Source organism: Sus scrofa, chromosome 12 (assembly GCF_054392235.1).
Source record: "Sus scrofa isolate SSC_HxYL_T2T_F1_AM1 chromosome 12, Sscrofa_HxYL_maternal_Yorkshire_Landrace_v2.0, whole genome shotgun sequence".
Classification (NCBI taxonomy): Eukaryota; Metazoa; Chordata; class Mammalia; order Artiodactyla; family Suidae; genus Sus; species Sus scrofa.
The window spans coordinates 21,312,171-21,338,878 of record NC_139394.1 but is presented as its reverse complement, the minus strand read 5'-3'; the positions used below and the strand labels follow the sequence as shown (position 1 = coordinate 21,338,878).

Sequence of the window (26,708 nt, the reverse complement as noted above, 5' to 3'; positions counted from 1 at the left end):
TCAACTTATTTCCAAAACAGAAACAGATTCACAGACATAAAAAAAAAAAAGTATGTGTACCAAAGAAACTGGGAATTGTAAAAGCTGCCAGGCTGGTGTTCCTGTTGTGGCTCAGCAGGGTAAGGACCAAAAGTTGTCTCTATGAAGATGTAGGTTCGATCCCTGGCCTTGCTCAGTGGGTTAAGTGGTTGTGGTATAGGCCAGCAGCTGCAGCTCAGGCCGCAGCTGCAGCTCCAGTTCAACCCCTGACCCAGGAACTCCCATATGCCTCAGGTGCAGGCATTAAAAATAAAAGAGGAAAAAAACCTCAAACTGAGTTTTCAGGTTTTAACTATATAAGCCAGTGGTATGCAGGTAAATGTTTAACTACCATATATCCAGGGGGAGGGGAAATATATATATGTATATTTTGTGTATTATTTTTAAATTATATATTATAATTTTACTGATATATAATTATATAATTTTATAATATATGTATGTATTATATAATAATACATGTTACAGATTATAGATGATAAATATATAATTTGATAATATATAAAATTACTATATACTACACATAATATATTATATAGTGTATATGATATATTATAATGTATTATTGGTTATTAATTACTTAATATATTAATATGCTCTTGATATTATATATTAAATATTATAAATATGTAATAGTCATATAATAATATATTGTGATAATATATAGACAATACATAATATACAAATTTTATAGTCATACATTTTATGAATTTATACTTAGTATATTATAAATTATGTATTTATAGTAATATTTCTAAATTGTATAGATATAAATATATAATCTATAAATTTTACTGATCTCAGGGATGTTTAGCACTCAATTTACAAATATTAAGATACACTCTTTCATTATAATTTCATTATAGGGTCAAACGATTCCCATAGGATGCTTTCATCATTTTGCCAAACTCGTGCAACTATAACCAAGCAGGACCCCATGAGCCTTCTCAGAATAAACCCCCACCCATGTCTTCTGCTTGCCTTTTTTGTCTGTAGAAAAACTTTCATTAAAGAAGCAATTTAATCAGAGAAGAAACAAAATGCAAAAAGAACCAAAAACAGTCAAGCGAGAAAATATAATAATAGTTTAGCCATTCAACAAAGCCAGGGACACTTAGTTCTCCCTCAAGGGCTGCAGATGATGTTCTGAGCTATGCTCTCGGAGCTGTTTGGCAGGTACTGAAGCCCCCACCGTGTGGAAGAAGTTCGCTATCTGCTCCCCACAAGCACGTAACCCCAGGCCACTTGGAATCAGAAGGTTGGTGAGGTTGACTCCCAATTACGTCACCACCAACCAATCAGAATGATGTCCACGAGCTAACCATGCCCTGCTCCTTGAACACTCTAAGATCCCTCACTGCCCCCCTGGCGAGGGCAAGGGCACACAATTGTGAAGGCACTGCCTGCTTTGGCCCCCTTTGCCTGGCAAAGCAACAAAGCGACTCTTTTCTACTTTACCCAAAACTCTGTCTCCGTGATCCCGTTCAGTGCCAGCGTACAAGGGGCCAAGTTTTCGCAACACAACGTCTGGTTGCATCTGATAAACAAGTATTGTTCTGACATGAACACAGGTGAAATGTGTGTTTCTGTTAAGGGATAAGATAAGAATGAAACAACAAAGACCTAGGTCCTAACTTCAGTCATTTGTCAGTGAGGTGGGTCTTTTTCTTTTCTTTCTTTCTTTATTATTATTATTATGGTCATGATTATGGTCTTTTTAGGGCCACACCCATGGCATAGGGAAGTTCCCAGGCCAGGGGTTGAATCCAAGCTGTAGCTGCCGGCCTACACCACAGCCAGAGCAACGCGGGATCCGAGCTGAGTCTGTGAGCTACGCCACAGCTCATGGCAACACCAGATCCTTAGCCCACTGAGCAAGGCATGGGATGGAACCCAAGTCCTCATGGATGCTAGTCAGGTTCATCGCCCCTGAGCCATGACAGGAACTCCCGAGTGATTCTTTTCTAAGTCGGATAGCAGATTCCAAATCCTAAAGGTGTATTTTCTTAAATTTTTTACTAGTTACGGTTCAATGGCTACAGACATAATTTTCAGATCAATCTGCATTATTTTTAACTTTTTTCCCTTGAAATGGTAAAGTCTGGACTTTAAGTCATCACAATCAATAAAACCCAGCAAATCAAGCCCAGATTTGTAGCGCTGACCATTTCCACGGGGTAAATGCCCACCGCCTTACCTAGAGGAGGAGGAAGGGAAGCAGAGGCATCAGCCAAGACCTGGCTGCCAAGGGAGCCCTTGCCCACTGTGAGCACTGCCCCCTCTGCACACACCAGGAGCACCCTTAGGAAAAGGACAAAGAGTGCCAGTCCCTGCACAGAAGCTGTAAATCAGTGCCCATTGATCCCTGTAACCCCTGCCCTGCGCCCACTCTGAGCCCAGCAGCTTTCAAGTGGATGTGAGCTGAGCTCACCGGGCTTCTGCAGGAACTCGCCTTCTCCGTGACCTGATCTAGTCTGCTTAGGCCAGTGGTCTGCTCATCTGGAAGATCGACACTGAGGTGCATTGGAGGGGGGTTCTTCACTGGGACACCCCACCTACCAGCCACGTAACCTTGGGCAAGTTGCTCATTCCTCCTTGAGCCTCAGTTTCCTCACCTGTAAAATGGGACGAGTGCACAACAGGGAGACAGCGAGGAGTCTTGGCAGAAAGGGGGTGTTGAGGTGGGGGCGGGGGTCGGGGGGAAGGAGGGGGAATTTTTGCTCCAGCTCAGCCTTAGCAGGCAGGACACAGCGCCTGCAAGAATCAAAGGAGGCGACAACAGGTCGGGCTGCTTTGAAAACTGTTTAAGAGAGGGAAGGCGCTCGCCAACATTTCTTGGGGGCCTACTGTGTGCTCTGGCCACTTTTTATCTCCTTTAATCCTTGCAGGACACCTTCAGGTAGATTTCAACAATTTAGACAAATTTAGATAAATTTATCCTAAATTGACAGAAAAGGAAACGGAGGCTCAGAGAGACGAAGGCATCTGCTCCAGGTCACGCTCCGAGTTTAATCCATGTGGTCCTCTTGCCTCCTTCCAGCATCCACGTTACCTTCTGCAGGCACTGCCATCTGGCTTTACACTTTTCTTTCTCTTCTTTTCAGTGAGCACTTTTTTTTTTGCTTTTTAGGGCCACACGTGTGGCATATGGACGTTCCCCGGCTAGGAGTTGACTCGGAGCTGCTGCCACCGGCCGCAGCCACAGCCACAGCAATGAAGGAGCCGTGTCTGTGATGTACACCACAGCTCACCGGATCCTTAACCCACTGAGCAAGGCCAGGGATCGAACCTGCATCCTCTTGGTTCCTAGTCGGGTTTGGTACCACTGAGCCACAACAGGAACTCCCTTGGGTATCACTTTTAATGTATATAGTTATATTATTATCTAAATACAAGGTGAATTTTAAAATCTATTCAGTGGTGTCGCATGCCACAATGTGAATGACCCTAGAGGACATTATGCTGAGCAAAATGAGCCAGGCACCGGAAGGACAATTACTGCGTGACTCCAGTCGTATAAGACCCTAGAGGAGTCGGCATCATGGAAACAGAACGTAGGAAGCTGGTAACCAAGGCCTGGGAGGAGGGAGGAGAGAGAATTAGGGTTTGGTGGGTTTCAGTGTTGCAAGATGAACGTCCTCAGCTCTGCTGCACGACAAAGTGACTATATTTAACACTACCGAACTGCACACTTAGAAATTATTAAGATGGGTGTTTTGGTTTTTTTTTCCTGTCTTTTGTCTTTTTAGGACCGCACCCACAGCATATGGAGGTTCCCAGGCTAGGGGTCTAATTGGAGCTGTAGCCGCCGGCCTACACCACAGCCACAGCAATGCCGGATCCTTAACCCACTGAGCGAGGCCAGGGATCAAACCCGCAACCTCAAGGTTCCTAGTCAGATTCGTTTCCACTGCACCAAGACGGGAACTCCAGGTTTTTAAAATCTATTACGTAGCACTCTAAAATTGACAGGGCAGGGTATTGGTGTGGGTAATCTGTTTATAACTAGGAATTTGACATGGTAGTCAACAAATTAACTGATTCTGTGGCTTTTAAAACTTTTGTTTTCTTTGTCCATAGACACACATACACAATTTTAGGGAGATACATATATATCCATAAAAATATATATATAAATAAATATATATATATATACATATATATGGAGTTCCCTGGTGGCTCAGTAGGTTAAGGATCTGGCATTGCCACTGCTATGGGATGGGTTCGATTGCCTCATGCTGCAGGCTCAGCCCCAAAAAAAAAGTATGCCGTCTTTTTTTCCTTTCCTGTTTTTCTTGGATACCCTCTTCCTTTCTACTCCCCCCCCCCACATCAGCCTCCCACCCCACCCCCAGGTAATCCATGCTAATCACATCACAAGTACTCATTCACATGTCTGGTGCTCATGTAATTGTACACACACGAATACGCATTTACATAGACGGGGGACTGGGCTTTGTTTACCCACACGTGTGAGGTCAGTATCCTGCATGTGCTTTTCTGCATGGGACATTTCCCTTCCCACAATGCCTTGAGGCCTCTCTCTTGCCATCCGACGTAGCTCCGATTTACTGATTGCGATGCCTGCTGACTACTCCATAGAGTGGACCGTTACCTACTCGACTGTGGACTTCCTATGCTTGTCACTCGGTTTTCCATGTTCAGTGACTGCAAAGAAGGCAGCAATAGGAGTTCCCCTCGTAGCTCAGCAGTTAACAAACCTGACTAGGATCCATGAGGATGCAGGTTTGATCCCTGGCCTCGCTCAGGGAGTTAAGGATCCGACGTTGCCAGGAGCTGTGGTGTAGGTCACAGAGGCAGCTCGGATCCTGCATTGCTGTGGCTCTGTTGCAGGCTAGCAGCTACAGCTCCGATGTGACCCCTAGCCTGGGAACCTCCATATGCCATGGGTGTGGCCGTAAAAAGAGACACACACACACACAAAAGTATTCAATATTCAAAAAAAGGATTCAATATTCAAGTATTCAATAAAAAATACTTTTGAAAAGATCAAAATCATCTTTGTCCCTGCACTCACACACAATAAGGCCAGAATGGAGCCTGGAAGAATTAAAAACCCTGGGGACAGAACAATGGATGAATGTTTTTATTTTTTTATTTTTATATTATGTTTATAATATTTTGTATTTATATACTATATTTTATATAATATTTTATATTTTTATATTATGTTTATAATATTTTAAATATTTTATGTTTATAATATTTATACAACATTTCATGTTATGTTTATAATATTTTATTTATTTTTTATATTATGTTTATAGTATTTTGTTTTTAATATTTTATATAAAATTATAAATATATTATGTAAATAATATTTTTATGTTTTTGTTTGTGTTGTCACAGGGGGCAGATACAAGATGGAAGGAACCAAACATATCTGTGTTCTGTGTGATAATCCTATCATGATAGGAAAGAGGAATCTTTGGATTCTAGTAAGGGGTTAACAGGGAACAGAGTTAGAAATGGACTCTCCTTCTAAATAGCCATTTGTGCTTTAATATCCCTTGATCTGCTTAAAGCCCTTCCCAGGTCCTGGGCACTGGGGGAAGCTACGCCTGCCCAAGAGAGTGACCACACAGCACATGAGAGGAAAGCCAGATAAAGAGCTGCCTTGCTCGGTGTCTCAGCTCTCCCAGACCTGGCTCCATCCCTCCACGGTTCAAAAAGAGACCTGCTCTCTCCTCCGGGGCAGGTCATCAACACCGACTCCTGGCGGCTGCCTGGGACCAAGGTGATGAAAGCACGCGGAATCCAGAGAAGCCAGTCCCCAAGAAACTTGCTTAGGAGAGGTTTGGAGACCAGACCAGAGGAGCTTTGGAGACCAGAACTGCAGAGGCTTCTATACCAAATCCATGGCTTGGCTTCTCAAATCATAGGTGTCCCTTACATGCCAGGTGCTGCTAAGTGTGCTGGGGACAGGCAAAGCAAAAAGCTTCATTTGTGTTTATGTTTCAGGAAGCCTGGCAGCAGATTTTAACGAGCTCCAGCAGTGGGAAGGCAAACAGAAGAAATCACTTATCTCAGATACCAGGAGTGACACTGTGTTTTTAATAGCTCTTCGCCAACAATGGGCCCAAAGAAAGCAAAACCTTACAAGCTTACCAGTAAGCTCTTGACATCAGCAGATATGCTTTATGGGCTATCATTAATTCTCACTCTAGCCATTGTTTTAGCACTCTGTGCAATTACCTAAAACAGTATTTCACAAACTTTGATACTAACTCAAGCATCAGGAATCCAAGGGTGTGTTCAATACAGATGAGTTACCGGGAACATTCGAGAGCACTCAACCTCCTCATCTCAGGCACCAGGATCTTAGGAAGTGGGCAAGGCCAGGCAAGAGCAAAATGCAGTCTGCTTTGGGGCTTGAATCTTAGCTTGAGAAATCCGGGCATTTCCAGATGGAAAAGCTGCTGCCTTTACTGAAGAGGAAACTCACATTGGTTTCAATAGTGTCTTTCTTTAAACCCCGGGCTCATGGCCCGGAATCAAGATGGTGGGATAGAAAGACATGAAGCTCACCTCCTCCCAATATATCAAAAATCCATTTGCATGTGGAATAATTCTCACAGAGTACCTACTGAACGCTGGCAGAAGACCTCAGACACCCGGAAGTGCAGGAAAGACCTGCATGTCACCAGGTAGGAGGACAGAAAAAACAAAAGAGAAGGACGTGGGATGGGACCTGTGCCCCAGGAGGCAACTGTGGCAGAGGAAAGGTTCCCATATTCTGGGCAGATCTTTTACCAGCTAGAGGATCAGCTGGGACAGAAAGGGAGTTTGAGAGGCTAGGAGAGCACAGCAGCCGGTTTGCAGCAGGCAGAACAGAGAGAGACCAGCACAGAGGAGCCAGGCAACCTCGCTGCACTTCCCAGTCAGAGAGGTATGCCTGCTGCTACGTATAGGGTCTGAGCGCTGATACTCAGGCTTCAGAGAACAGACCTAGGGATTGTTAGGTGGTAATTGTAGGATGGAAAAGAACTGAAATGTGGCAAAAGCCGGAGCGGCCTCGGAACAAAGATTCTCATGAAACAAAGCTTCAAGACAAAAACAGCCGGAGAAACTGTGAAATTGCAACAGTATAGCCTGTATCGTCCCGTTTCTTCCTGCATCACAAACCTGTGCTAAAAATAGAATCTGCTAAAAGTAGAAACTATCCCTTTCCCTATATAACTAGCTGCTCCCTGAGCCGGGATCTTGAGTCCTCTCTACGCACTGGTCTCAGCCACGCTGTTGGGCGATAAACCTGCTTGAGATCTCATCGCTCTAGTCTCTGCCTCCTCTGTTGGGCGATAAACCTGCTTGAGATCTCATCGCTCTAGTCTCTGCCTCCTCCTTCCCCGCCGTTTCTAACAGGAATAGGACTGGGGTTGGCTGCACAGAGACAGCCTGAAGGGGCCAGAGCGTGGGCGTACACAGAAAAAGTCCAAGGCAGAGATATAAGCAAAGCGCCGTCGTTAGGGGGCGTGGGAAGGGAGGGGCCCCTGGCAGCCTCTCTCTTTGCCGGCCCACAGTGGGCGTGGCTTGCCCGTGAAACCTCATTGGTAATGATCGCCTGGGAAGGGAGGGGCGGGGCCACCGTCGCAGCCTCCCAGGTTCTCAGCTGGTTTGGCGCCACCTTGAGGAGCTCTGGGAGCCTGCAAGTGCCAGCCCGCACAAAGACGTGGGGATGACATCAGATCTGATCCCCAAAGGCCCCGCAACTTAGGAAGCAGAGCTGAAAGCTGAGCCCTCTCCTCATAGCTATGCCATCCTCAGATTTATACTACTGGCACTGGCTTTGTACACTCAGCCTCTGAGGGTGATCTGAGAGGACAACCCGTGCTCCAGTGGCTGAAACAGGTCTAGACATAGCAGCTGTAGGTTTTGTGGGTGTGCACACATGGAGGTTGGGCCAGGGTCTGGGCTGCTTCCATAGCTCCCACAGGGGGTCCAGGTATACAAGTACTGCAGTCCTGGTACCTGACTTCAGTGAATCAGCACCTACAGATCTGCGTTGGTGGCATTGTGACACAGTGCCTGAGCAACACTGGTGCTGACTGCCTGCATTCTCACAGTTGAGGCAGGGCCAAGGGCAGGGCCAACACCAGTGTACTTTGTGAGAACAACAGGCGACAGGTGACACCACAAAGCACACTCCCTGGTGAACAGCTCTGGTGGAGGAACACTCAGTGGCTTCTCTTTCAGCAGCAGTGCTCCAATCCCACCTACCGCACACTGCAGCTTAGAAAGGGATCTGGGGGCTTCTACTCCAATATCTAGGGAGCAGATCCGGCCCCCAACAGGGCTGCAACAACCACAGAGCAAAGAGGAGGCCCCACTCAATACCCAGTGCAGGCTCTGGTCACCATAACACCAGTGACATCCCTTATCAAGGGAATAATAATTAGCACACACTGAGGAAAAATGTGGCTGACATCCATACTAAAAACAGCCCCACACCAAAAATATTAAACCCACACCAGCTCGAGAGGGGCACACTCACATAAAAATAGCTCTCCAAGACCACAGCAGATAATTGTTTCTCCTGAACTCATATTGTAAGAGAAATATAAGGAAAGTGAAGAAGCAGAGGAATGACTCGCAATTAAAAGATCAAGAGAATTCTCCTGAGGAGTTCCTGTCGTGGCTTAGTGGTTAATGAATCTAACTAGGAACCATGAGGTTGTGGGTTCGATCCCTGGCCTTGCTCAGTGGGTTAAGGATCCAGCATTGCCATGAGCTGTGGTGTAGGTGGCAGACGAGGCTCAGATCCTGAGTTGCTGTGGCTCTGGTGGAGGCCAGCAGCTACAGCTCGGATTCGACCCCTAGCCTGGGAACCTCCATATGCTGCAGTAGTGGCCCAAGACATGGCAAAAAGACAAAAAAAAAAAAAAAAAGAGAGAGAGAGAGAGAATTCCCCTGAAAGAACAATGTAACAAATCTCTCCAATTTCACAGACACCGAGTTCAAGGGGGAGGTAATAAAAATCCTGAAGGAATTAAGAAGGGCTATAAAAAGGAACTTAGGAACTATAAAGAGGAACTAAAAAGCAAAAAAAAAAAGAAAGAAAGAAAGAAAAAGAAAGAAAGAAAGAAAGAAAGAAAGAAAGAAAGAAAGAAAGAAAGAAAGAAAGAAAGAAAGAAAGAAAGAAAGAAAGAAAGAAAATAGCATTAGACTTCTCAACTGCAATACTGGAAGAAACAATACTTTCCAAATGCTGAGAAAAATTATTTCCAACCTAGATTTCCATACCCAGCCAAACTATTAGTCAGGAGACTAACAATATTTTTCAACAATGAAAAGTCTCAAAAAATTTAACCCCTATGAATCTTTTTTTGGGGGGGCTGCACCCACAGTATATGAAGGTTCCCAGGCTAGGGGTCTAATCAGAGACACAGCTGCCGGCCTATGCCACAGCCACAGTAACTCAGGATCTGAGCTGTGTCTGCAACCTACACCACAGCTCAGGGCAACGCCAGATCCTTAACCCATTGAGCAAGGCCAGGGATCGAATCTGCATCCTCATGGATACTAGTAGGATTTGTTTCCACTTCACCACAATGGGAACTCCCTAGATAAATGTTTAATGTTTACATTATTATGACTATTTAAATATTTTTCCCAGTCAAGTCATATTTTGTACTAAATTAAATTTCCTCATAATAAATATGTTTGCAGCCCTAAAAAGCAAAAAAAAAAAAATTGTCTAAGGCCAATAAGAATATTCTTGTTGAGGAGAGGCAGAATTCCCATCGTGGCACATCAGAAACAAATCCAACTAGAAACATGAGGTTGTGGGTTCGATCCCTGGCCTCCCTCAGTGAATTAAGGGTCTGGCATTGCCCTGAGCTGTGGTGTAGATCACAGATGTGGCTTGGATCTGGCATTGCTGTGACTGTGGTATAGGCCAGCAGCTATGGCTCCAATTCCACCCCTAGCCTGGGAACTTCCATATGCCACAGGTGCAGCACCCACCCCCCCCAAAAAAAAGACAAAAAAAAATTCATGTGTAAATGTGAGGTAAAGAGCTCAAACTGTGGAGTCTTTGGGTGAAACTATCTAAAAAGAAGAGCCATATAAAAGAAAGGCATGGACTTTGCAGCAAGACAGACCTGGGTGTGAGCCACAATCATGCCGCTTACTGTCCATGGGGCTTGAAGCAAAAAAAAAAAAAAGAACCCAACCACACCCTCCTCACAGAGCTGCCTAGGGAGTCAGAGGAAAGAACCCCTCGTTGTAAAATGCCTCGCCCAGCAACTGTCAACACATGGGAGCTCCCTCCCATCCCGGGTCCGAATGCCCAGTTTCTGTGACGGCACGGAGGTCTAGGAAGACGCTACAAGCTCTTCTGAGCTTTGTTCTCTCCTGCATCCCTCAGGCTGGGAGGTTCCAGAAGGCTCCTGGGAAGCACTTCCAACAACCTGTCTATCAGCAAGAACAGAGGAGACACAGTTTCTCAGGAACAGAGACCACACAGATTTGTTGCATCAACCAGAACGTCAGCTTTATTAGCCCACCACCATCGGAGAGGAAATAGAGGGAGCTGGGGGCTGCACTGGGGGAGCAGGAGCTGGACCCAAGCCTTCAGGAGGCCAGGCTGGCAGGTGGGCAGGAGGCTCTGGTAGAGACCGTTCAGGGCTTGGAGCTCTGGTCCTGGCAGAGTCTGGATGAGCCCTGCTCCTTGATGATGAGCTGGGTCTGGCAGTCAAGGGAGGATGGTGAGGAGGAGGAGAAGACTGTGGGGAGAGAGAGGAGGTGAGAAGGGCTCTGGGAGGGAGGGCTGGGGCTCTAGAATGACGCGGACCTTCAGGAGCCTTACCTCTAAAGGAAGAATTGTTTCCCTGTGCAGGGAAGAGAGGCTGTGGGCGAGAAGAGGCAGAGCAGTGAGATGTCTCAGGGGGGCAAAGGTGGGGCTGAAGGGTCTGTGGGGCAGGACAGGGAGTCCAGGCACTCACTGGGCATCCTCGCCCTCCAGCAGGCGGCGGTAGGTGGCGATCGCCTGCTCCAGCCATGACTTCACATCCAACAGGATCTGGTACTCTTGGTTCTGCTGCTCCATCTCGCAGCGCAGCTACGCCAGCTGCTCCTTCACACCACTGATCAGCTCCTGGATCTGGGCAAGCTGCATGCAGTAGCGGCCTTTGGTCTCCTCCAGGCTGTTCTCCAGGGATGCTTTCTGCAAGTGGGAGAGAGAGAAAAAGAAAGTCAACGGAGGTGGTCCCCCCACCCCAAATCCCTGGGCACCTTCCTGAGAGGTGCATGGATGCTGACCCCAGGATGGGCCAGACAGACAACGTGGGGAAAATTTTTCCACCATTGGTTCTGGGCCTTGATTTTGCCATCTATAGAGTGGGTACAATAAGCCCTCCAACCCACTCCTGGGAAAAGAGAGATAGAACTGTACTGTGGCCATGTTCCATGGCAGGGGTGGTGCCCTTGCTGGTGACTTGGGGTGGGGCTGGCCTGGTCCCTCATACCATGCCGAGCTGGGACTACAGTTCCACTTCCAGGCCCTGAAGCACCCTCCAGAGCTCATTCAACTCATGGTAGCAGTTCTGCACCTGCTCGCTGTTAGAGGCCACTTCTCTGTTCAGATCCTCCGTCTGAGATAGGAAAGAACAAAAGGTCTGAGGTCCTCCAGAGGCGCCCTGGCTGGGAAGTCCTACAGGAGGGCTGAGGACCCGGGTCCCACCTGGCTCAGGAAGCAGGCCTCAGCATCTCTGCGGTTCTTATCTGCCATCTTCTCATACTGGTCTCGCACCTCATTGAGGATGCGGCTCAGGTCCACGCCGGACGCCGCATCCATCTCCACGTTGACGTCCCCGCCAGACAACTGAAGAAAGGGTGCCGTGAAACTCAAGAGAACGTTAACACAAAACAAGGCACAGAGACATTTATCTTAATTAAAGGTGGGAACCAGGGGACTCAAGGTCTCAGGGACCAAGAGCCCCGCCTCAAGAAACCTCACTGCTTCTATTGTGCTCTTTAGGATTATGTCAAGTGAGGAGGGGGTTGTAGGTGCAGGATATAGTTTTTTTATTATTATTATTTTAAAAGTCATGTAGCTGGTAGCTGGTCAAGCTTCTACTCCGACCTTTAGGCATTTAACAATCATTAGCATTGAGGAAGCCTGGCATCAGCTGTTTATGTATAGCATCTAAAGAATCACCATTGTGCTTCTGCAGACACAGCAGGCAGTGTGCCTATCTATGGGGCGTGCCTAGGTTTGCACCTCGGTCTCCTTGCTGAGGCATATCCTGCTAACGAACCCTCATAAACCGCCTGGGGCCATGAGATTCCTCTTTCTCTTATTTTAACAGGACATATCATGCTGTGCAAAGGGGGGTGCCAATCTGCACAGGTCCCCCATGCCTAGACCCACGCATTATGTCCTCATTCAGCTGACCACCTGAATAACTAATGCCTTTAGGTCTTTCTTCTGAAGTCATTTACCAGCACTGCGACTGTTTTTCAAGCAGGAATATAGGGTAAAGTCAAGCAGGACAAGATGGAGTTTTCTGCATAGAAAATAGAAGCCGAGAGGCTATGAAACGATTGTAGAAACCGGTCTCCCGACAGTGGTAGCAATAATAATACGGTTCTCGTAGCACAGGTTGCAAGACAGAAGGTCTGCCGCTCAGGGGCTTGATGTGTGTGACAGTGAAGACGTCCGTGAAAGCCGTGTGATGGACTGACACAGACATCAGTTAGGACAATGACAAGGCTCTGCCTTGACAGTTGCTGGCAAGAGAAATATACTGGGAGATGGTGGTGGAGACAGGAAATCTCTCTGCCGTTCCCCACGCGCGGCTTCTGCGGACTGGAGCAGGGACACGACTCTGTTTTCCCTCATCCCACCTGCCCCGGGGCTGGAGTTTCTCAGAAACTCTGAGACGAGTTGCATCTGTCTTCAGTGGGAGCCCCACCTAGAAGTTCTGTGCCCAGCGGAGAAAGGTGTGTCAGGGGACCCCGGCCACCCCATCAGCAACCCTCAGAGGTCACTAGCTCTTCCTACCATGGATGCAGCAATATGGTCAGGGAATTCTAGGCACTGTAACCTCCTCTTGGAAACTCACAATGCACTTTAAAAAAAAAAAAAAAAAAAAAAGGCTTTTAAAAGTCTTGCCAATATAGAAAACTGGCTGCTGCCACGGTAGGATGGGGGAGGCTGTATGCTTGCCCAGTCCCCCATCCCTCCCATCACCCACTGCTCTCACCGCATCCTTCAGCCAGGACCAAGCCCCTTATCTGCCTCCAGCACTAGACTGTGAGCCCCGTGGGGAAAACGGACCTCATCTATTTTTTTCACAATAGTATTGATTTCCAACCCCTGACACAGAAAAGACACCGATAACTATTTGTCAAATGAATGAACGCATGAATGCATGATCTGAAGTAGGGATTAAAACAGACTCCAGGAGTTCCCATCGTGGCACAGTGGTTAACGAATCCGACTAGGAACGATGAGGTTGTGGGTTCGATCCCTGCCCTTGCTCAGTGGGTTAAGGATCTGGCGTTGCCGTGAGCTGTGGTGTGGGTTGCAGATGCAGCTCGGATCTCACGTTGCTGTGGCTCTGGCATAGGCCAGCGGCTACAGCTCCGATGAGACCCCTAGCCTGGGCACCTCCATATGCCACGGGTGTGGCCCTAGAAAAGGCAAAAAGACAAAAAATAATAATAATTAAAATAAAATAGAGACTCCAGTTAGAGATTTTCATAAAGAGGGACACAGGCCACACCTACCTTTCCTCACTATCTTTTAACCTCACACTGGGTTGTTTCTGCTGGGTTTTATTGGTTGGTGACGGTGGTGGCCCATTCCCTTGAACTTTCTCTTTGGTTTCACGCGCCTCCCCTCAGATAGTCCCAGTGGTTCTCAGTCTAGTAAAAGTCACAAGGATCCAGCATTACCATGAGCTGCAGTGTAGGTTGCAGACGCAGGCTCAGATCCCACGTGGCTGTGGCTGTGGTCTAGCCTGGCAGCTGCAATTACAATTCACCCCCAGCCTAGGAATTTCCATATGCCACAGCTATGGCCCTAAAATTAAAAAAGAAAGAAAAAGCCAAAAAAAAAAAAAAAAAAAAGAGGGAAATTGATTTTGTTCCAGAGAGCATTTCAGGGCCCCGAGGCGGAGAGGGCCAGCAGCAGCCTCAACATGTAGGAGGGACTCGGGGGGAAGGGAAACTCGGGGAGATCAAAGCACACGAGGGTTATGAGTGAGGTTTACGAGGGTTGGAGTGATAGGTGTTGGAGCCAGGATTCTCAGGGGCACCCAGCTGTCACTCTCATTCCTCCACTCTCCGCTTGGTTACCCCCTCCTCCCGTGGGCCGGCCCAGAGCCAGGACCTTCTGGGGGCACCCCCGAGGACCCGGGAAAGCATCCACAGGCAGAAGGTCGCCCATCTCCTTCCCAGCTCTTTGTACAATCACTGCTTCCCCCAGGAGGAGATTCTGACAAAACTTTGCCTCTTGTGTCTCTGAATTCAGGGGGGGCTCAAGAGTTGTTGGAGATCAGAGAGGGCAGGAAAAAAAGCACCAGCTTTGGAGCCAGGCCAAACTGGACTTCAGCTTTTATTTAGTCACGGACAAGCTGTGTTGCCTTATTCACGTTATTCACACGTTATTCACCCTCTCTGAGCTACAGCATCTTCATCTCTAAAATGGTCATAATAATCCTGCTTCGCTGGATCGGACCTCTTTTTTTTTTTTTTTTTTTTTTTTTTCCTTTTTAGGGCTGCACCTACAGCACCTGGAAGCTCCCAGGCAACAGGTCAAATTAGAGCTGCAGCTTCCAGCCTACACCACAGCCATAGCAATGTTGGATCTGAGCCACGTCTGCGATGAACACCACAGCTCATGGCCACGCCGGATCCTTAACCCACTGAGCGAGGCCAGGGATCAAAACTGCATCTCGCAGAGATTGCACTGGGTTCTTAACACTGGGAACTCCGTTACCTCTTATTTTAGATCCTGGCTCCACCACTTGGAAGCTGTGTGATCTTTGGGGGCAAGTCATTTAATCCCTCTCAGCAAGTTTGCTCATGTGTGAAATGAAATATGAACAGCAGGAGTTCCCTGGTGGCTCAGTGGGTTCAGGATCCGGCATTATCATTGCTTGCAGCTCAGGTTGCTGCTGTGGCAAGAGTTCAGTCCCCGGCCTGAGAACTTCTGCATTGCAGTGGGTGCATCCAAAAAAAAAAAAAAGGAGTTCCCGTCATGGCACACTGGTTAATGAATCCGACTAGGAACCATGAGGTTGCGGGTTCGATCCCTGCCCTTGCTCAGTGGGTTAACGATCCGGCTTTGCCATGAGCTATGGTGTAGGTTGCAGACGAGGCTCGGATCCCGTGTTGCTGTGGCTCTGGTGTAGGTGGGTGGCTACAGCTCTGATTCGATCTCTAGCCTGGGAACCTCCATATGCTGCAGGAGCAGCCCGAGAAATGGCAAAAAGACAAAATAATAATAATAATAGCAAATCACTTGGTGAAAAAAATATTTCCTTTCTCCATTTTTTAATCTTCTGCTCAGTCAAGGAGAACATCTCAGACCCTAGGGACCCGCTTACACCCTTCCACACTTGACAATCGCCCAGCTTAACAAAACCAAAGCCAGCCTTGGAGTCAGCACACTTAGGAATCAATCGTATCTAGCTGGAAGTGAAGTACTTACTTCTATCATTCCCTTCTATTTCTGGCAAGTGATTCTGATTTTCATTTTGGGGTTGTAACATAGGATTTTCTTCATGTTAGATGTCTTTGTTGAAATGAAAGCTGAACTGGCCCTTGGGGTTGATAGATGCAAACCATTGTATTTAGGATGGATAAGCAAGGAGGTCCTGCTGTACAGCACAGGGAACTCTATCCAGTCACTTGGGATAGAACATGATGGAAGATAATATAAGAAAAAGAATGTACATATGTCTGACTGGGTCACTTTGCTGTGCAGCGGAAATTGACAGATCATTGTAACTCAACTATAATAAAAAAACATTTTTTGAAGAAATGAAAGGGGAGTTGATATAACAAAATGTTTTAAATAATTTAATGACTAGAAGGACTAAATATGTTAAATAAAAAATGAAAGAGGGGAGTTCCCGTTGTGGCTCAGTGGCAATGAACCTAACTAGTATCTATGAGGACTTGGGTTCGATCCCTTGCCTCCACTCAGCAGGTTAAGGATGCCATGAGCTGTGGTGCAGGTGGCAGACATGGCTCGGATCTGGCATGGCTGTGGCTGTGGCATAGGCCAGCGGCTACAGCTACAATTCCATCCCCTGTCTGGGAACTTCCACATGCTGTGGGTGCGGCCCTAAAAAGACAAAAAAAAAAAAAAAAGGAAAGGAAAGAAAGAGGTAGTACAAAAAGTATTGAAGGCCTTTTGTGAATGCCTAACACCTGGGAACTTCTTAGCCCAAGGTCAGTGGCAAGTATGTTGGTTAGAAACCTTTTCAAAGTTTCCCTCCAAGCTCTGCCTGTGAGCCCAGCATCCACCTGCAATGTGATTAAGGGACCTGGGAAGGCCCTATTCCAGGCCTGAGCCCACTGCTGTGGTCCTTTCTGCATCCTCCTCCCATCCCCATGCTGAGGCTGCCACAGTGGAATGGAAAACCCAGGGCCAGCTAGATGGAGCAGAGGTTGGGCAGAGCCAGGGGGAGCCGACAAGGGGAGAGCCGGCCAAGCAGCACCTCTGGGGCCCTGCATGTACATCCCCTGCAAATACATTCACGCTGGGGGATCCTAAGGACCAGGCCTCTCTGTATCAGGGTAGCGGAGACCTGCCTGGCTGACCAGAAGCTCTTGGCTATGGCACCCCTGGTCAGCTGGCTCTAGAGAGAAATGGCCTATTTCCAGCCCTGATCCCAAGCCCACCAATCCCTGTGCTCAGCCACCTCCTCGACTTCCCACCCTCCAGGCTTGCCCTAAGTCGCATTCAGCCCAGAGCAGTGGGCCCCTGTTCTCAGGATTCCATTGCAGCTGCCCAGGAAGGCCGAGCACCCATGGGGACCGCTGCACAGCCAGCCCTCTCCCCACACCCACTTCCCGGAGTCAGCAAGATGGGACTCGACAGTCTGTTTGCTCAGGCTTGGCCGTTCTCTCCCGAGGCCACTTCTGCGCTCACTATCTGGCCTCCCCACTAGGAGGTGCCTCCCAGCCCCACCCTTGGGGCCTTGGCCTAGGTTTCCTCACGAGCAGCCCCTTCTTGCAGAGTTGTCAGGGGCCATAAAGACAGTGCGTGTGAAGGAGTTCCCATTGTGGCGCAGCGGCAATGAACCTGACTGGTATCCATGAGGATGCAGGTTCAATCCCTGGCCTCGCTCAGTGGGTTAAGTTTCCAGCATTGCCAGGAGCTATGGTGTAGGTCACAGACATGGCTCAGATCCCTAGTTGCTGTGGCTATGATGTCGGCCAGCAGCCACAGCCCTGATTCAACCCCTAGCCTGGGAACTTCCATATGCCGCAGTCTCCCTCCTCTCCAGCTCTCTGTCTGGCCCAGGGAACCAAATTGGACAAGCTGGGGTCAAGGATGAGGGTAGTTGGCACAGCCCTGGCTCAACCAAGCAATTTCCTCTAGGTCATGTGACCTGGCTACCTCTTCTACTCTCTCGGGGCTCGGGGGCTACCCTCTGAGCCCATATCCAACACCCCTGGTGGGAAACTTCCACCGCATGGGCAAGAACAGGTGCTCCTACCACTCAGAAGACTGAGACCCAGGCTGAGCCACCTCTGCAGCCCCATGGGCAAGGCTGCACCTGCACTGCAGTGCCAGCCTCCCCCATGCCAGCCTTGCCCTTGGAGCGCAGAGCCGCTCGGGGAGAGAAAGAGCTGCGAGGACCCAGGCAGACAAAGGAGCAGAGAGGGAACCACACAGTTCCACCTATAAGTGTCCCCGAAGGGCAGGTGGGCGGGTGGAGACTTAGGGGTCAAAGACAGCCTTTCTTGGGCCACAGGAACTCCATGGCTTGCCTGTTACCAGCTGCCCTCACTTCCCACCTGCCTCCCCTGCCGCGACTCGCTGTCTGTCACTGAGCCCAGGTGGGACCGAGGGAGGGCCCTGAGTCATGTGTAGCTGGCTGCTGAGGGAGGAGGACAGGAGTGGCACCTGGGTCCACCCCTCCATTAGCCACCTAAGCAGGGCCAAGGCGCCTGCACCTTCTGTCAACGCTGATTCCTTACTCACACTTTAGGCACTTGCCACCACCCCACCCAACAAGACTCCTGCCCGGCCACCCACAAGAGCAAGGGGCAAGGGCTGGTGGGGGTGGGTAGGCCCTCAGAAGGTTCCCCCCTGAGCTTAGACCACCCCCAAAGCCCTGGGTCTGTGAGGACACATGCAGCAGAGGAATTCCAGGCACTGGCTTTGGAGCCGGCCACTTCTGAGTCTAAAGTCAAGTTCTTCTACTTATTTGGGGAAAGTCACTACCCCTCTCCGAACCTCAATTTCCTCCCTCTAGGTCTGGGTTCAGCCTTTATGGAGCCCCTACATGTGCCAGGCCTGTTCTGAGTTTTGGGGATGAGGTCAAGAGCAAGTCAGACAGAACCCCTACCTTCTTGGACAGCTAGGGAACCAAACAGACCCGCAGAATAAATATGGCGAGGCTGAGCGCTGTCAGTAGGAAAATGGGGTGCACATAATGAAGGTGTGGCACACATAGGGAGATGGGGGCCTGAGAAAGAGACACTTGAGTGAATGGTGAGTATGAGCCAGTAGAAGGCGCTGGGGTGGGGGTGGGGCAGACAGAGCATGTGCAAATGTCCTGGGGTGGGAAGGAGCACAAGGGCAGAAGGCCAGCGTGGCCAAGGAGCAAAGAGTTGTCAAGCAAAGGATTTGGGTGGTGAAAAGTAGTTCTAGGAATTCCCATCACAGCACAGTAGTAAAGAACCCAACTGAGATCCATGAGGATGTGGGTTTGATCCCTGACCCCGCTCAGTGGGTTAAGGATCCGGCATTGCCATGAGCTATGGTATAGGTCACAGATGAGCTTAGATCTGGCATTGCTATGGCTGTGGTGTAGCCTGGCAGCTGTAGCTCGAATTCAGTCCCTAGCCTGGGAACTTCCACATGCTGTGGGTTCAGCCCTAAAAAGCAAAAAAAAAAAAAAGTTCTGTCATCAATGGGTTGCTGGGAAGTTCAAAAGGTATGTAAAGGTGCAGGTATGAATCCAGGCCACAGAGGGACCTTCTCCTGACTGTCAGTGGCATCGTGTCCATGCCCTGTGAGCTGTGGTGTGGGATGCAGACGAGGTTCGCATCTGGCTTTGCTGTGGCTGTGGTGCAGGCCAGTAGCTGCAGCTCTGATTCAGCACTTAGCCTGGGAACTTCCATATGCCACAGGTTCAGCCTTAAAAAAAAAAAAAATAGAGAGAGAGAGAGAGAGAGAGAGAAAGAAATTAAAAACAGAGTCAAAGAAACACAGGATAGTGAAGGCCCTGGGCTTGGACCAAATTGTGAGGCTCATTCATTCATTCACATGCATTTATTAACGCTCACTGTTCCGGGTGCGGGGAAACCTCAGGATGAATTGAGACAGGCTGAACAAGGAGAGGGACAAAGTGGGGTGGAAGGCAGAGAGGAGCCCCGCGAGAGTGAGGCAGCGGGTGGAAGGGGAGCCCCGGGCCTTGAGCCCATCTTAACTCCCACTCACCCGGGGGCACAGCCCCTCCACCTCCTTGTTCAGCTCTATGACTGTAGCCAAGGTGCTTACCCTCTCCGAGCCTCAATTTGGTCACTTGTAAAGCAACAGTCAAATTAGCAGCGATCTCAGATTAAATACAACCGGGCAGGCAAAGCAACAGGGAGTCTGACCTGCAGGCCTGGCGGGTCTTTGACGGAAGGAACCCCGGGCCTCCAGCCTTTGTGTGCCTTTCTCCCCAGCCCCACTCAGTGCGGGTGAAGGGGGGCTCACCAGACGACAAGGATGGATCATTGAGAGGGCTGAACCTCAAGTTGTCCACGGAGCCCAAGGGGAAGTCCAGGCCCAGGCACGAGGCCACTGACAGTCAGGAGAAAGTCCCTCTGTGGGCTGGATTCATACCTGCACCTTTACAATGTCAGCTCTTTTGAGCTTCCCAGGCACCCATTGAGGACAGATCTTTTGGGGAGGGGGGGAAAAGGCAGTGAGGGAGGTGGTCTTTCCTTTGTCCAAGTGAATGGCCCAGGACTTTTGTTGAATACCCATGGCACCAGCCCATGTAGACAGGAGCACAGGTCAGCAGCTGGACCCTGGGTCCCCAGGCCCCAGCATCCCTAGGAGTCTCCTGCAGTCCCTCCCCCACCCAGGGTCCTATCACTTTAAGGGCCCCGGAACCCCCCCTTCCCAGATTCCAAGGAAGCTCCTCCTTCAAAACTCCTTCCTCCCTGTTACCTCCAAAACTCTGTCATTCAACCCCAAAGTGGCCCACTCCAGTAAAATGACCTCCCGGAGTTCCAGGTATCTCTCCCCTGGGGTGAAGACAAGGTCCAAAGAAACCAGCGTCACCTCATTCCTTTTCCTAATCACCCACCCTCTTCCGCTTCCATTTATAGAGCACCAACTGTGTGCCAACCACGAGGCTAAACTTGTTGCCACATGAGATCATTTCAGCCTCTGTGGCCGTGTGTCGTGAGGGTTTCATTCCCCGTCTCCCTCGCAAAAGAGGATCTTGTCCAAACCCTTCCAGGCTGGTCGGTGAAGGAGCGTGACTCCAACTCAGGATGGCTGATTCCAAAGCCCAGGTTTTTAGCCCCCTGGCCTTCAAAGACTGTCTTTCCTTTCATCCTAGTCCCACCCTTGACCCTCCCCTCGCAGCTTCTTTTCTGCCGCCAAATGAATGAGCTCTTGAAGTCAACTCAGGGACTAGTCAACTCTTTCCTAGCCCAGGGCGGTGAGCCCTGCCCACCTCTGGAATCTCCGCTACTCACTCGGGCTACGTGTCCCCTTTTCCCTCTCTTTCCAGCCCCCCCAAAAGGGAGGAAAAGGCACTCCCCACCAGAAGAGGCTCCTACAAGCCTGGTTCTTGCAGTGTGTTCACTCGCTGAACCCCGTATCAATTCCTAGAGGCTTAGTGGATAACTGGGGAGACCGAGACGCCAAGGTCCCAGCACTAATTCAGAGCAGTGTCAGCCTTATAAACGAGTCGTTCTGTCCCCAGAGCCTCTAAAACACCCTCATTATGGACGAGAGTCTCCATGTCCTAGAGACAGCTCAGAGAAGAGACTCACTTTCACAGCCGGGCCCTGAGCCTGCACTGTGCCAGGCACTGTGCTCCAGGTCTGACATGCGAAGCCTGGCAACAAGCTTTCAGGGGAGGCACTGTCATTATGCCCACCTTACAGATGTGGAAACGGAGTCTCGGAGAGGCTCATCAACTTGTTCACTAAGAGCCAGCAGAATGCACACCCAGCTCTGGAGGCAAGAGCAGATGGGATGGAGGGAGACAAAACTCCTTGTAAACATAGGTTCTCTCTGGATTCCCGGACCTCCATGGATGAGCTTCAGGAGACCCGGGAATGTCATGAGTTGTATGCAAATGTGTGTATGTGTCTTCGGGTTGGGAAGAGATCTATAGCTTTCAATAGCTACTCAAAGGAATCCCTAAAGACAACCTAGGTGAAGCATCCCTAACCTAGCACCATGCCTGGCACACAAAAGGCCCTCAGCATTCCTGGGGAATGAATGAATAAATAAGAAAATGGAAGAGTGAGGGAATGAATGAGCGTTCCTCCTGCTCCAGGAGACTCCGCCCATGACCTGCTACACACACCCATCTTCTGAGATGGCGAAGGCAACCCTGGGACCTGAGCCCAGTCCACCCCCAGGTCCTTTCTCCCGGTCCCAGAGGCCATAGCCAGGTGCTCTGAGAGCTCCAAAAAGACGCTTCCCCCGCTCTCTTCCCACCTCCACCCCTGACCATGACCAGGCAGAGGCAGGAGATGTGCAACTCAGAATGAAGCTTTATTGATTGCTGGGAGGGGCAGGGGTGAAACTGGACTCAGGTATGAAGTGCTCGAGGTGGGGGGAGAGGGGATCCCCCAGTGTCATCTGCGGGGGGGCGGCTTCCTAGGCCTGAGCTGAGCAGAGCAGCCTTAGTTATGGCGAATGATTTGATTCTGGGAAGACACCACCTTGCCGTCGTGCACGTCCATGACTTGGGTGCGGATCTGGCGAGTGGAGGTCACTGGGGAAGCGGAGAGAGAGGGCGTCATCCGTGGCAGGCAGACCATGGAGAAATCAGGAGTGGGGAGGCCAAGAGCTAAAGGAACTTGAAGGGACGCTCTCGCTGCTGCCCTCTGCCCTGATGACCGCTTCACTCACTGCTCCTGCCTCCGCACGGAGAGTATCAGCACATCTCTTTCAGGCTAGGGCTCCCTGAGGTGTCCTCAGACTGGGGCTCCCTATTAACTCAGACCAAAGTGGTTCGGTCTGCATCTGCCCAGACGGCTTGGTCTTGGTGGGAAGACCCACGTGGGGCTCTGTCCCTGGTGCTGACCACCAGAACGAGGAGGGTCTGGCACAAACATCAGGCCTCTAGCGGCTAACCCCAAGGAGGGTTTAGCAGAATGTCTTCTTCTATCCAAAGAGGTGCATGAGGAAGGGATCCTGGGCGGGAAAACCCTAGTTCGACTCCTCCAGAGCCCCCACCCAACATCCTACACCTGCTGGGAGACAGGGGGTGGTCCTGAGTCCAGGTTTGATGAGGAGGAAGGTCTTACCATCTCTGGATGACTGAGAGCCAGAGGAGAACTGCGAGGAAGAGAGGCTGTGAAGACAGAAAGGGGCAAGAGCGTTAGACACCTGGGGGCACTGAGTGAACAGTCGCAGGCAGGACGGGGAGGGGGAGGGGGGCTCCCCCAGAGCACTCACTGGGCATCCTCGCCCTCCAGCAGGCGGCGGTAGGTGGCGATCTCCTGCTCCAGCCGCGTCTTCACGTCCAGCAGGATCTTGTATTCCTGGTTCTGCTGCTCCATCTCGCAGCGCAGCTGCGCCAGCTGCTCCTCCACGCCACTGATCAGCTCCTGGATCTGGGCGAGCTGCATGCAGTAGCGGCCTTTGGTCTCCTCCAGGCTGTTCTCCAGAGACGCTTTCTGCGAAGGAAGGAAAGAAGATGGGGAGTCATTCCCTCCCTCCAGGGCGCGGTGAGCGCACCCCGGGCCCGGCAGCGCCCCCTACCATGCTGAGCTGGGACTGCAGCTCGATCTCGAGGTTCTGCACGGTGCGCCGGAGCTCGGAGATCTCGCTCTTGCCGCTCTGCACCAGCTCGCTGTTGGTGGCCACCTCGCGGTTCAGCTCCTCCGTCTGCAGCAGAGAAACCAGCGTTCACAATGCAACTTCCGGGAGGCGGACGTCCCGGGAGGCAGGGGCCCCTCAGAAAGCCACCCACCTTGCTGAAGAACCAGGCCTCGGCATCCTTGCGGTTCTTCTCGGCCATCTTCTCGTACTGGTCGCGCATCTCGTTCAGGATGCGGCTCAGGTCCACGCCGGGGGCGGCGTCCATCTCCACGTTGACGTCCCCGCCCACCTGGCCTCGCAGGGCGTTCATCTCCTGCACGGCCAAAGAAGAGTCAGGCCACAGTCAGGCGCTTCCGTGTGGCAGCCTATTAGGGCTCCTTAGGCAGACATGCCCTGGCCCGGACCCTGTCCTCCGCCATCGCAATTCCGCGCCCCCCCTCCACCCGCCCCGCCCCGCCCCCCAGCTATCCCTCGAGGCTGGCTCACCTCCTCGTGGTTCTTTCGGAGGTAGGCCAGCTCCTCCTTGAGGCTCTCGATCTGCATCTCCAGGTCGGCTCTGGCCAGGGTCAGCTCGTCCAGCACCCTGCGCAGCCCGTTGATGTCGGCCTCCACGCTCATGCGCAGGTTCAGCTCCGTCTCGTACCTGGAATGACCCAAGAGAAAAGGAATGAGACACCCATCCTGGCCGAACTGAAGGCTCTCTTCTCTTCCGCCTGCAGCTCCTGCTGGTAGTTGGCATTCCGCCGGTGATTCAGGGAGCCAGTCTTAACAACCGCATGGACAGACCTGGGGCCCATTATTGCTCAGATCCGAATATTCCAAGGGCAGGACTCCGTGCCAGGAATGAGACAGCTCAACGTGCTAGAGAATGTACAGAGGCAAGATGCTTCTGGCTTCAGCCAACCAGTAGCACACAAGCACCCAAATATGACTCCCTCCTGCACTTCGGGGGCAGGTGGGAAGTGGGAGCGCCTCTCCCCAAGGCAGTGGCTCCCTAATCTGGCTGTAGATCAGAATCACCCAAGTACCCTGTAAAAAATAACTGAATCAGAATCCCAAGGGTGGGGCCCAAGAGCCTTGCATTTTTACAAGCACCCCAAGGGGTTTTCACACAGCCTCCCTGGCACTGGCCAGTTCTGTTTAGAGAACATTCCAAAACTGCCCCACCCCGGGGAGACTGGATGCTCTGGGCCACCGCTGCAAACTCACTTGGTGCGGAAGTCATCAGCGGCCAGGCGGGCATTGTCGATCTGCAGCACGACATTAGCGTTGTCCACGGTGGCCGTGAGGATCTGCAGATGAAAAGAGCAGAGGTCCCTGGTCAAATGGATGGCACCAGCCAGACTGGACTGCAGCCTGCATCGGCCTTTGGTTTCATGCTTTGGCCTGAGTCCCCCCTACTCCCCACAAGCCTTTGCACAACAGTCTGAACGATAGCCCCCAGAGGCCCAGCTTTGACTCAGGACTCGGTTGACTCCTGGTCAGGAGAATGAGTAGAATGGATAGAAAGAGCCTGGGCCTCAGAATCAAAAACCCTTGAGTTCTGGTCCTGGTGCTACCAGTGACTTGTTGCAGTGATGGATCTCCGGGCCTCAAATTCCCTACGCACAGAGGAGGGGAGAAACCAGGCTCTCCAGACCCCCTTCCCGTCCCGAATCCCCCTCTCTGCCCAAGCCAGCCCCGCCAGTCCTCTGTAGGCACCTACACTCCTCTGCAAGCCCGCAGCACACAGGACCTCAAGTGAGGCTTTCCCAAACATGGAGATTCAGCTTCGAAAAGAAGCAGGAGAAAAAAAGAAAAAAATTGATTGACCCAGGATGGGCTGCAGCTCCCTCCCTCATGGCCTAATCGCCCTAATCCACGCAGAGCACCAGAACCAGGAAGCAGGATCAGCAGGGAGGGCTCCGGGGGTGAGGTGGAAGCAGGGGGCTGGAGTCAGAGGACACATGTGCCCCTGGTGCCCTCCTGTGCAGGGCATGTAAGGTGGGTCACCACTGATTGTCTCTGTGGGTTTTTCCTTGCCCTCCTGGCTGTGGGGAGGGGCCACCCGTGCCAGGGCTCACGGGCGGCAGCCGCCACAGCCCAGACTAATGAGCTCATGAGCAGGATGGGTGTCTAGCCCTGTCCCGTTACAGCCTCGCTCCTCCCCTGCGCTGGAGGACAGGTAGCCGCCTCCTGGGCTGGCAGGAGGAGAGAAGCATCCTTGCCTTGGCTCTGCCATTCATTTGCTGTAGGACCTTGGGCAGACAGCCCCCAATTTCAACTTCTTCCTCTGCAACGGGTAAGAGTGGGAACCCCTGGCCTTTCACGGTCTAAGGATCTGGAGCCTAGAGGGGCATGGGCGAGATGGGGAAGGGAGGCCGTGTTCTCCGAGGCCAGCTCTTTGCGGGGCATCCAGAGCCAGAAGGAGGGGTCTAGGGTTGGAGGCTCTCGTGTCTAGGAAGCTCAAGTTGCCTGTGGCCGTCTATTGCTCCTGAATGAAGTGGCTGGAAAGGCACCTCTTGTTGCCTGGCCCACGCACCTTGTTCCGCAGGTCCTCGATGGTCTTGAAGTAGGGGCTGTAGTCCTTGGACTCAGCCGGCCGCTGCCTCTGGTACCAGTCGCGGATCTTCACCTCCAGGTCGGCGTTGGCCTCCTCCAGGGCGCGCACCTTGTCCAGGTAGGAGGCCAGGCGGTCGTTGAGGTTCTGCATGGTCACCTTCTCACTGCCCACCAGGAGCCCGTCACCACCCCCGAAGCCACCCCCGAAGCCACCACCGAAGCCACCACCGAAGCCGGCGCCAAGGCCACCGCCATATCCTCCACCGAAGCCGCTACCCAGGGCCCCACCGAAGCTGCTGCTGCTGCTGAAGCCGCCGCCGTAGCCGCCCCCCAGCCCGCAGACCCCTCCGGAGGAGTAGCGGGAGGAGGTGACAGACAGGCCCCCGTAGGCGCTGGGGGCCTGGTAGGAGCCTCCGCCCAGGACGGAGGATATGCGGCTGGAGCCACCGCCAATGCCACAGGAGCCCTTCATGGAGCTGGAGGAGGTGAACTGGCGGCTGCAGGTGGCCATGGTGCCGAGGAGGGAGGTGAGCGAGCGAGTGGAGGAGAGAAGAGAAAGGAGCTCAGGGAGGCTGGGCGGATGCTGAGGCTGCCTCAAACCCCAGGGAGCTTTATACCCACCTGGGGAAGGCGGAGCCCTCGTACTGCTGACTCGGGGCTCCTGAGTTCCATCCCCCCTCTGGATTATTCAGCCAAAGGTTGACTCTGCAGTTTGGGGGGGAGGGGGTGGAGCCAAGAGAAAACACACCAACTTGCGTCCGTGGTGACTCAGGCTGGGTGCTGAGAATCTGGCTCCTGTTCTTGGAGCCTGAGGGGACAGCAGGGCCCTGGCTCAGGAGGCTTTGTGGTGACTGTGTCCCCAGACAGTGAGTCACATGCACAGAGGGGCTCCTTGCCCCACGGTGACAGCCTT

The 26,708-nt window shown here is 51.3% G+C and overlaps 1 protein-coding gene and 1 pseudogene across 1 annotated transcript; both read right to left on the bottom strand.

The window, feature by feature from the left end:
• Positions 1-10,680: 10,680 nt before the first annotated feature.
• Positions 10,681-20,802, bottom strand: LOC110255900 (keratin, type I cytoskeletal 16-like; annotated as a pseudogene).
• A 1,156-nt stretch (positions 20,803-21,958) lies between these two features.
• Positions 21,959-26,331, bottom strand: LOC110255272 (keratin, type I cytoskeletal 14-like). Its single transcript, XM_021067002.2, has 8 exons — positions 25,776-26,331; positions 24,464-24,546; positions 23,741-23,897; positions 23,406-23,567; positions 23,195-23,320; positions 22,889-23,109; positions 22,738-22,784; positions 21,959-22,202 (listed from the first exon to the last, which is right to left on the bottom strand). The coding sequence occupies exons 1-8, from the start codon at positions 26,304-26,306 to the stop codon at positions 22,111-22,113; spliced, it is 1,419 nt and encodes a 472-aa protein (XP_020922661.2). The 5' UTR covers positions 26,307-26,331; the 3' UTR covers positions 21,959-22,110.
• Positions 26,332-26,708: the final 377 nt, after the last annotated feature.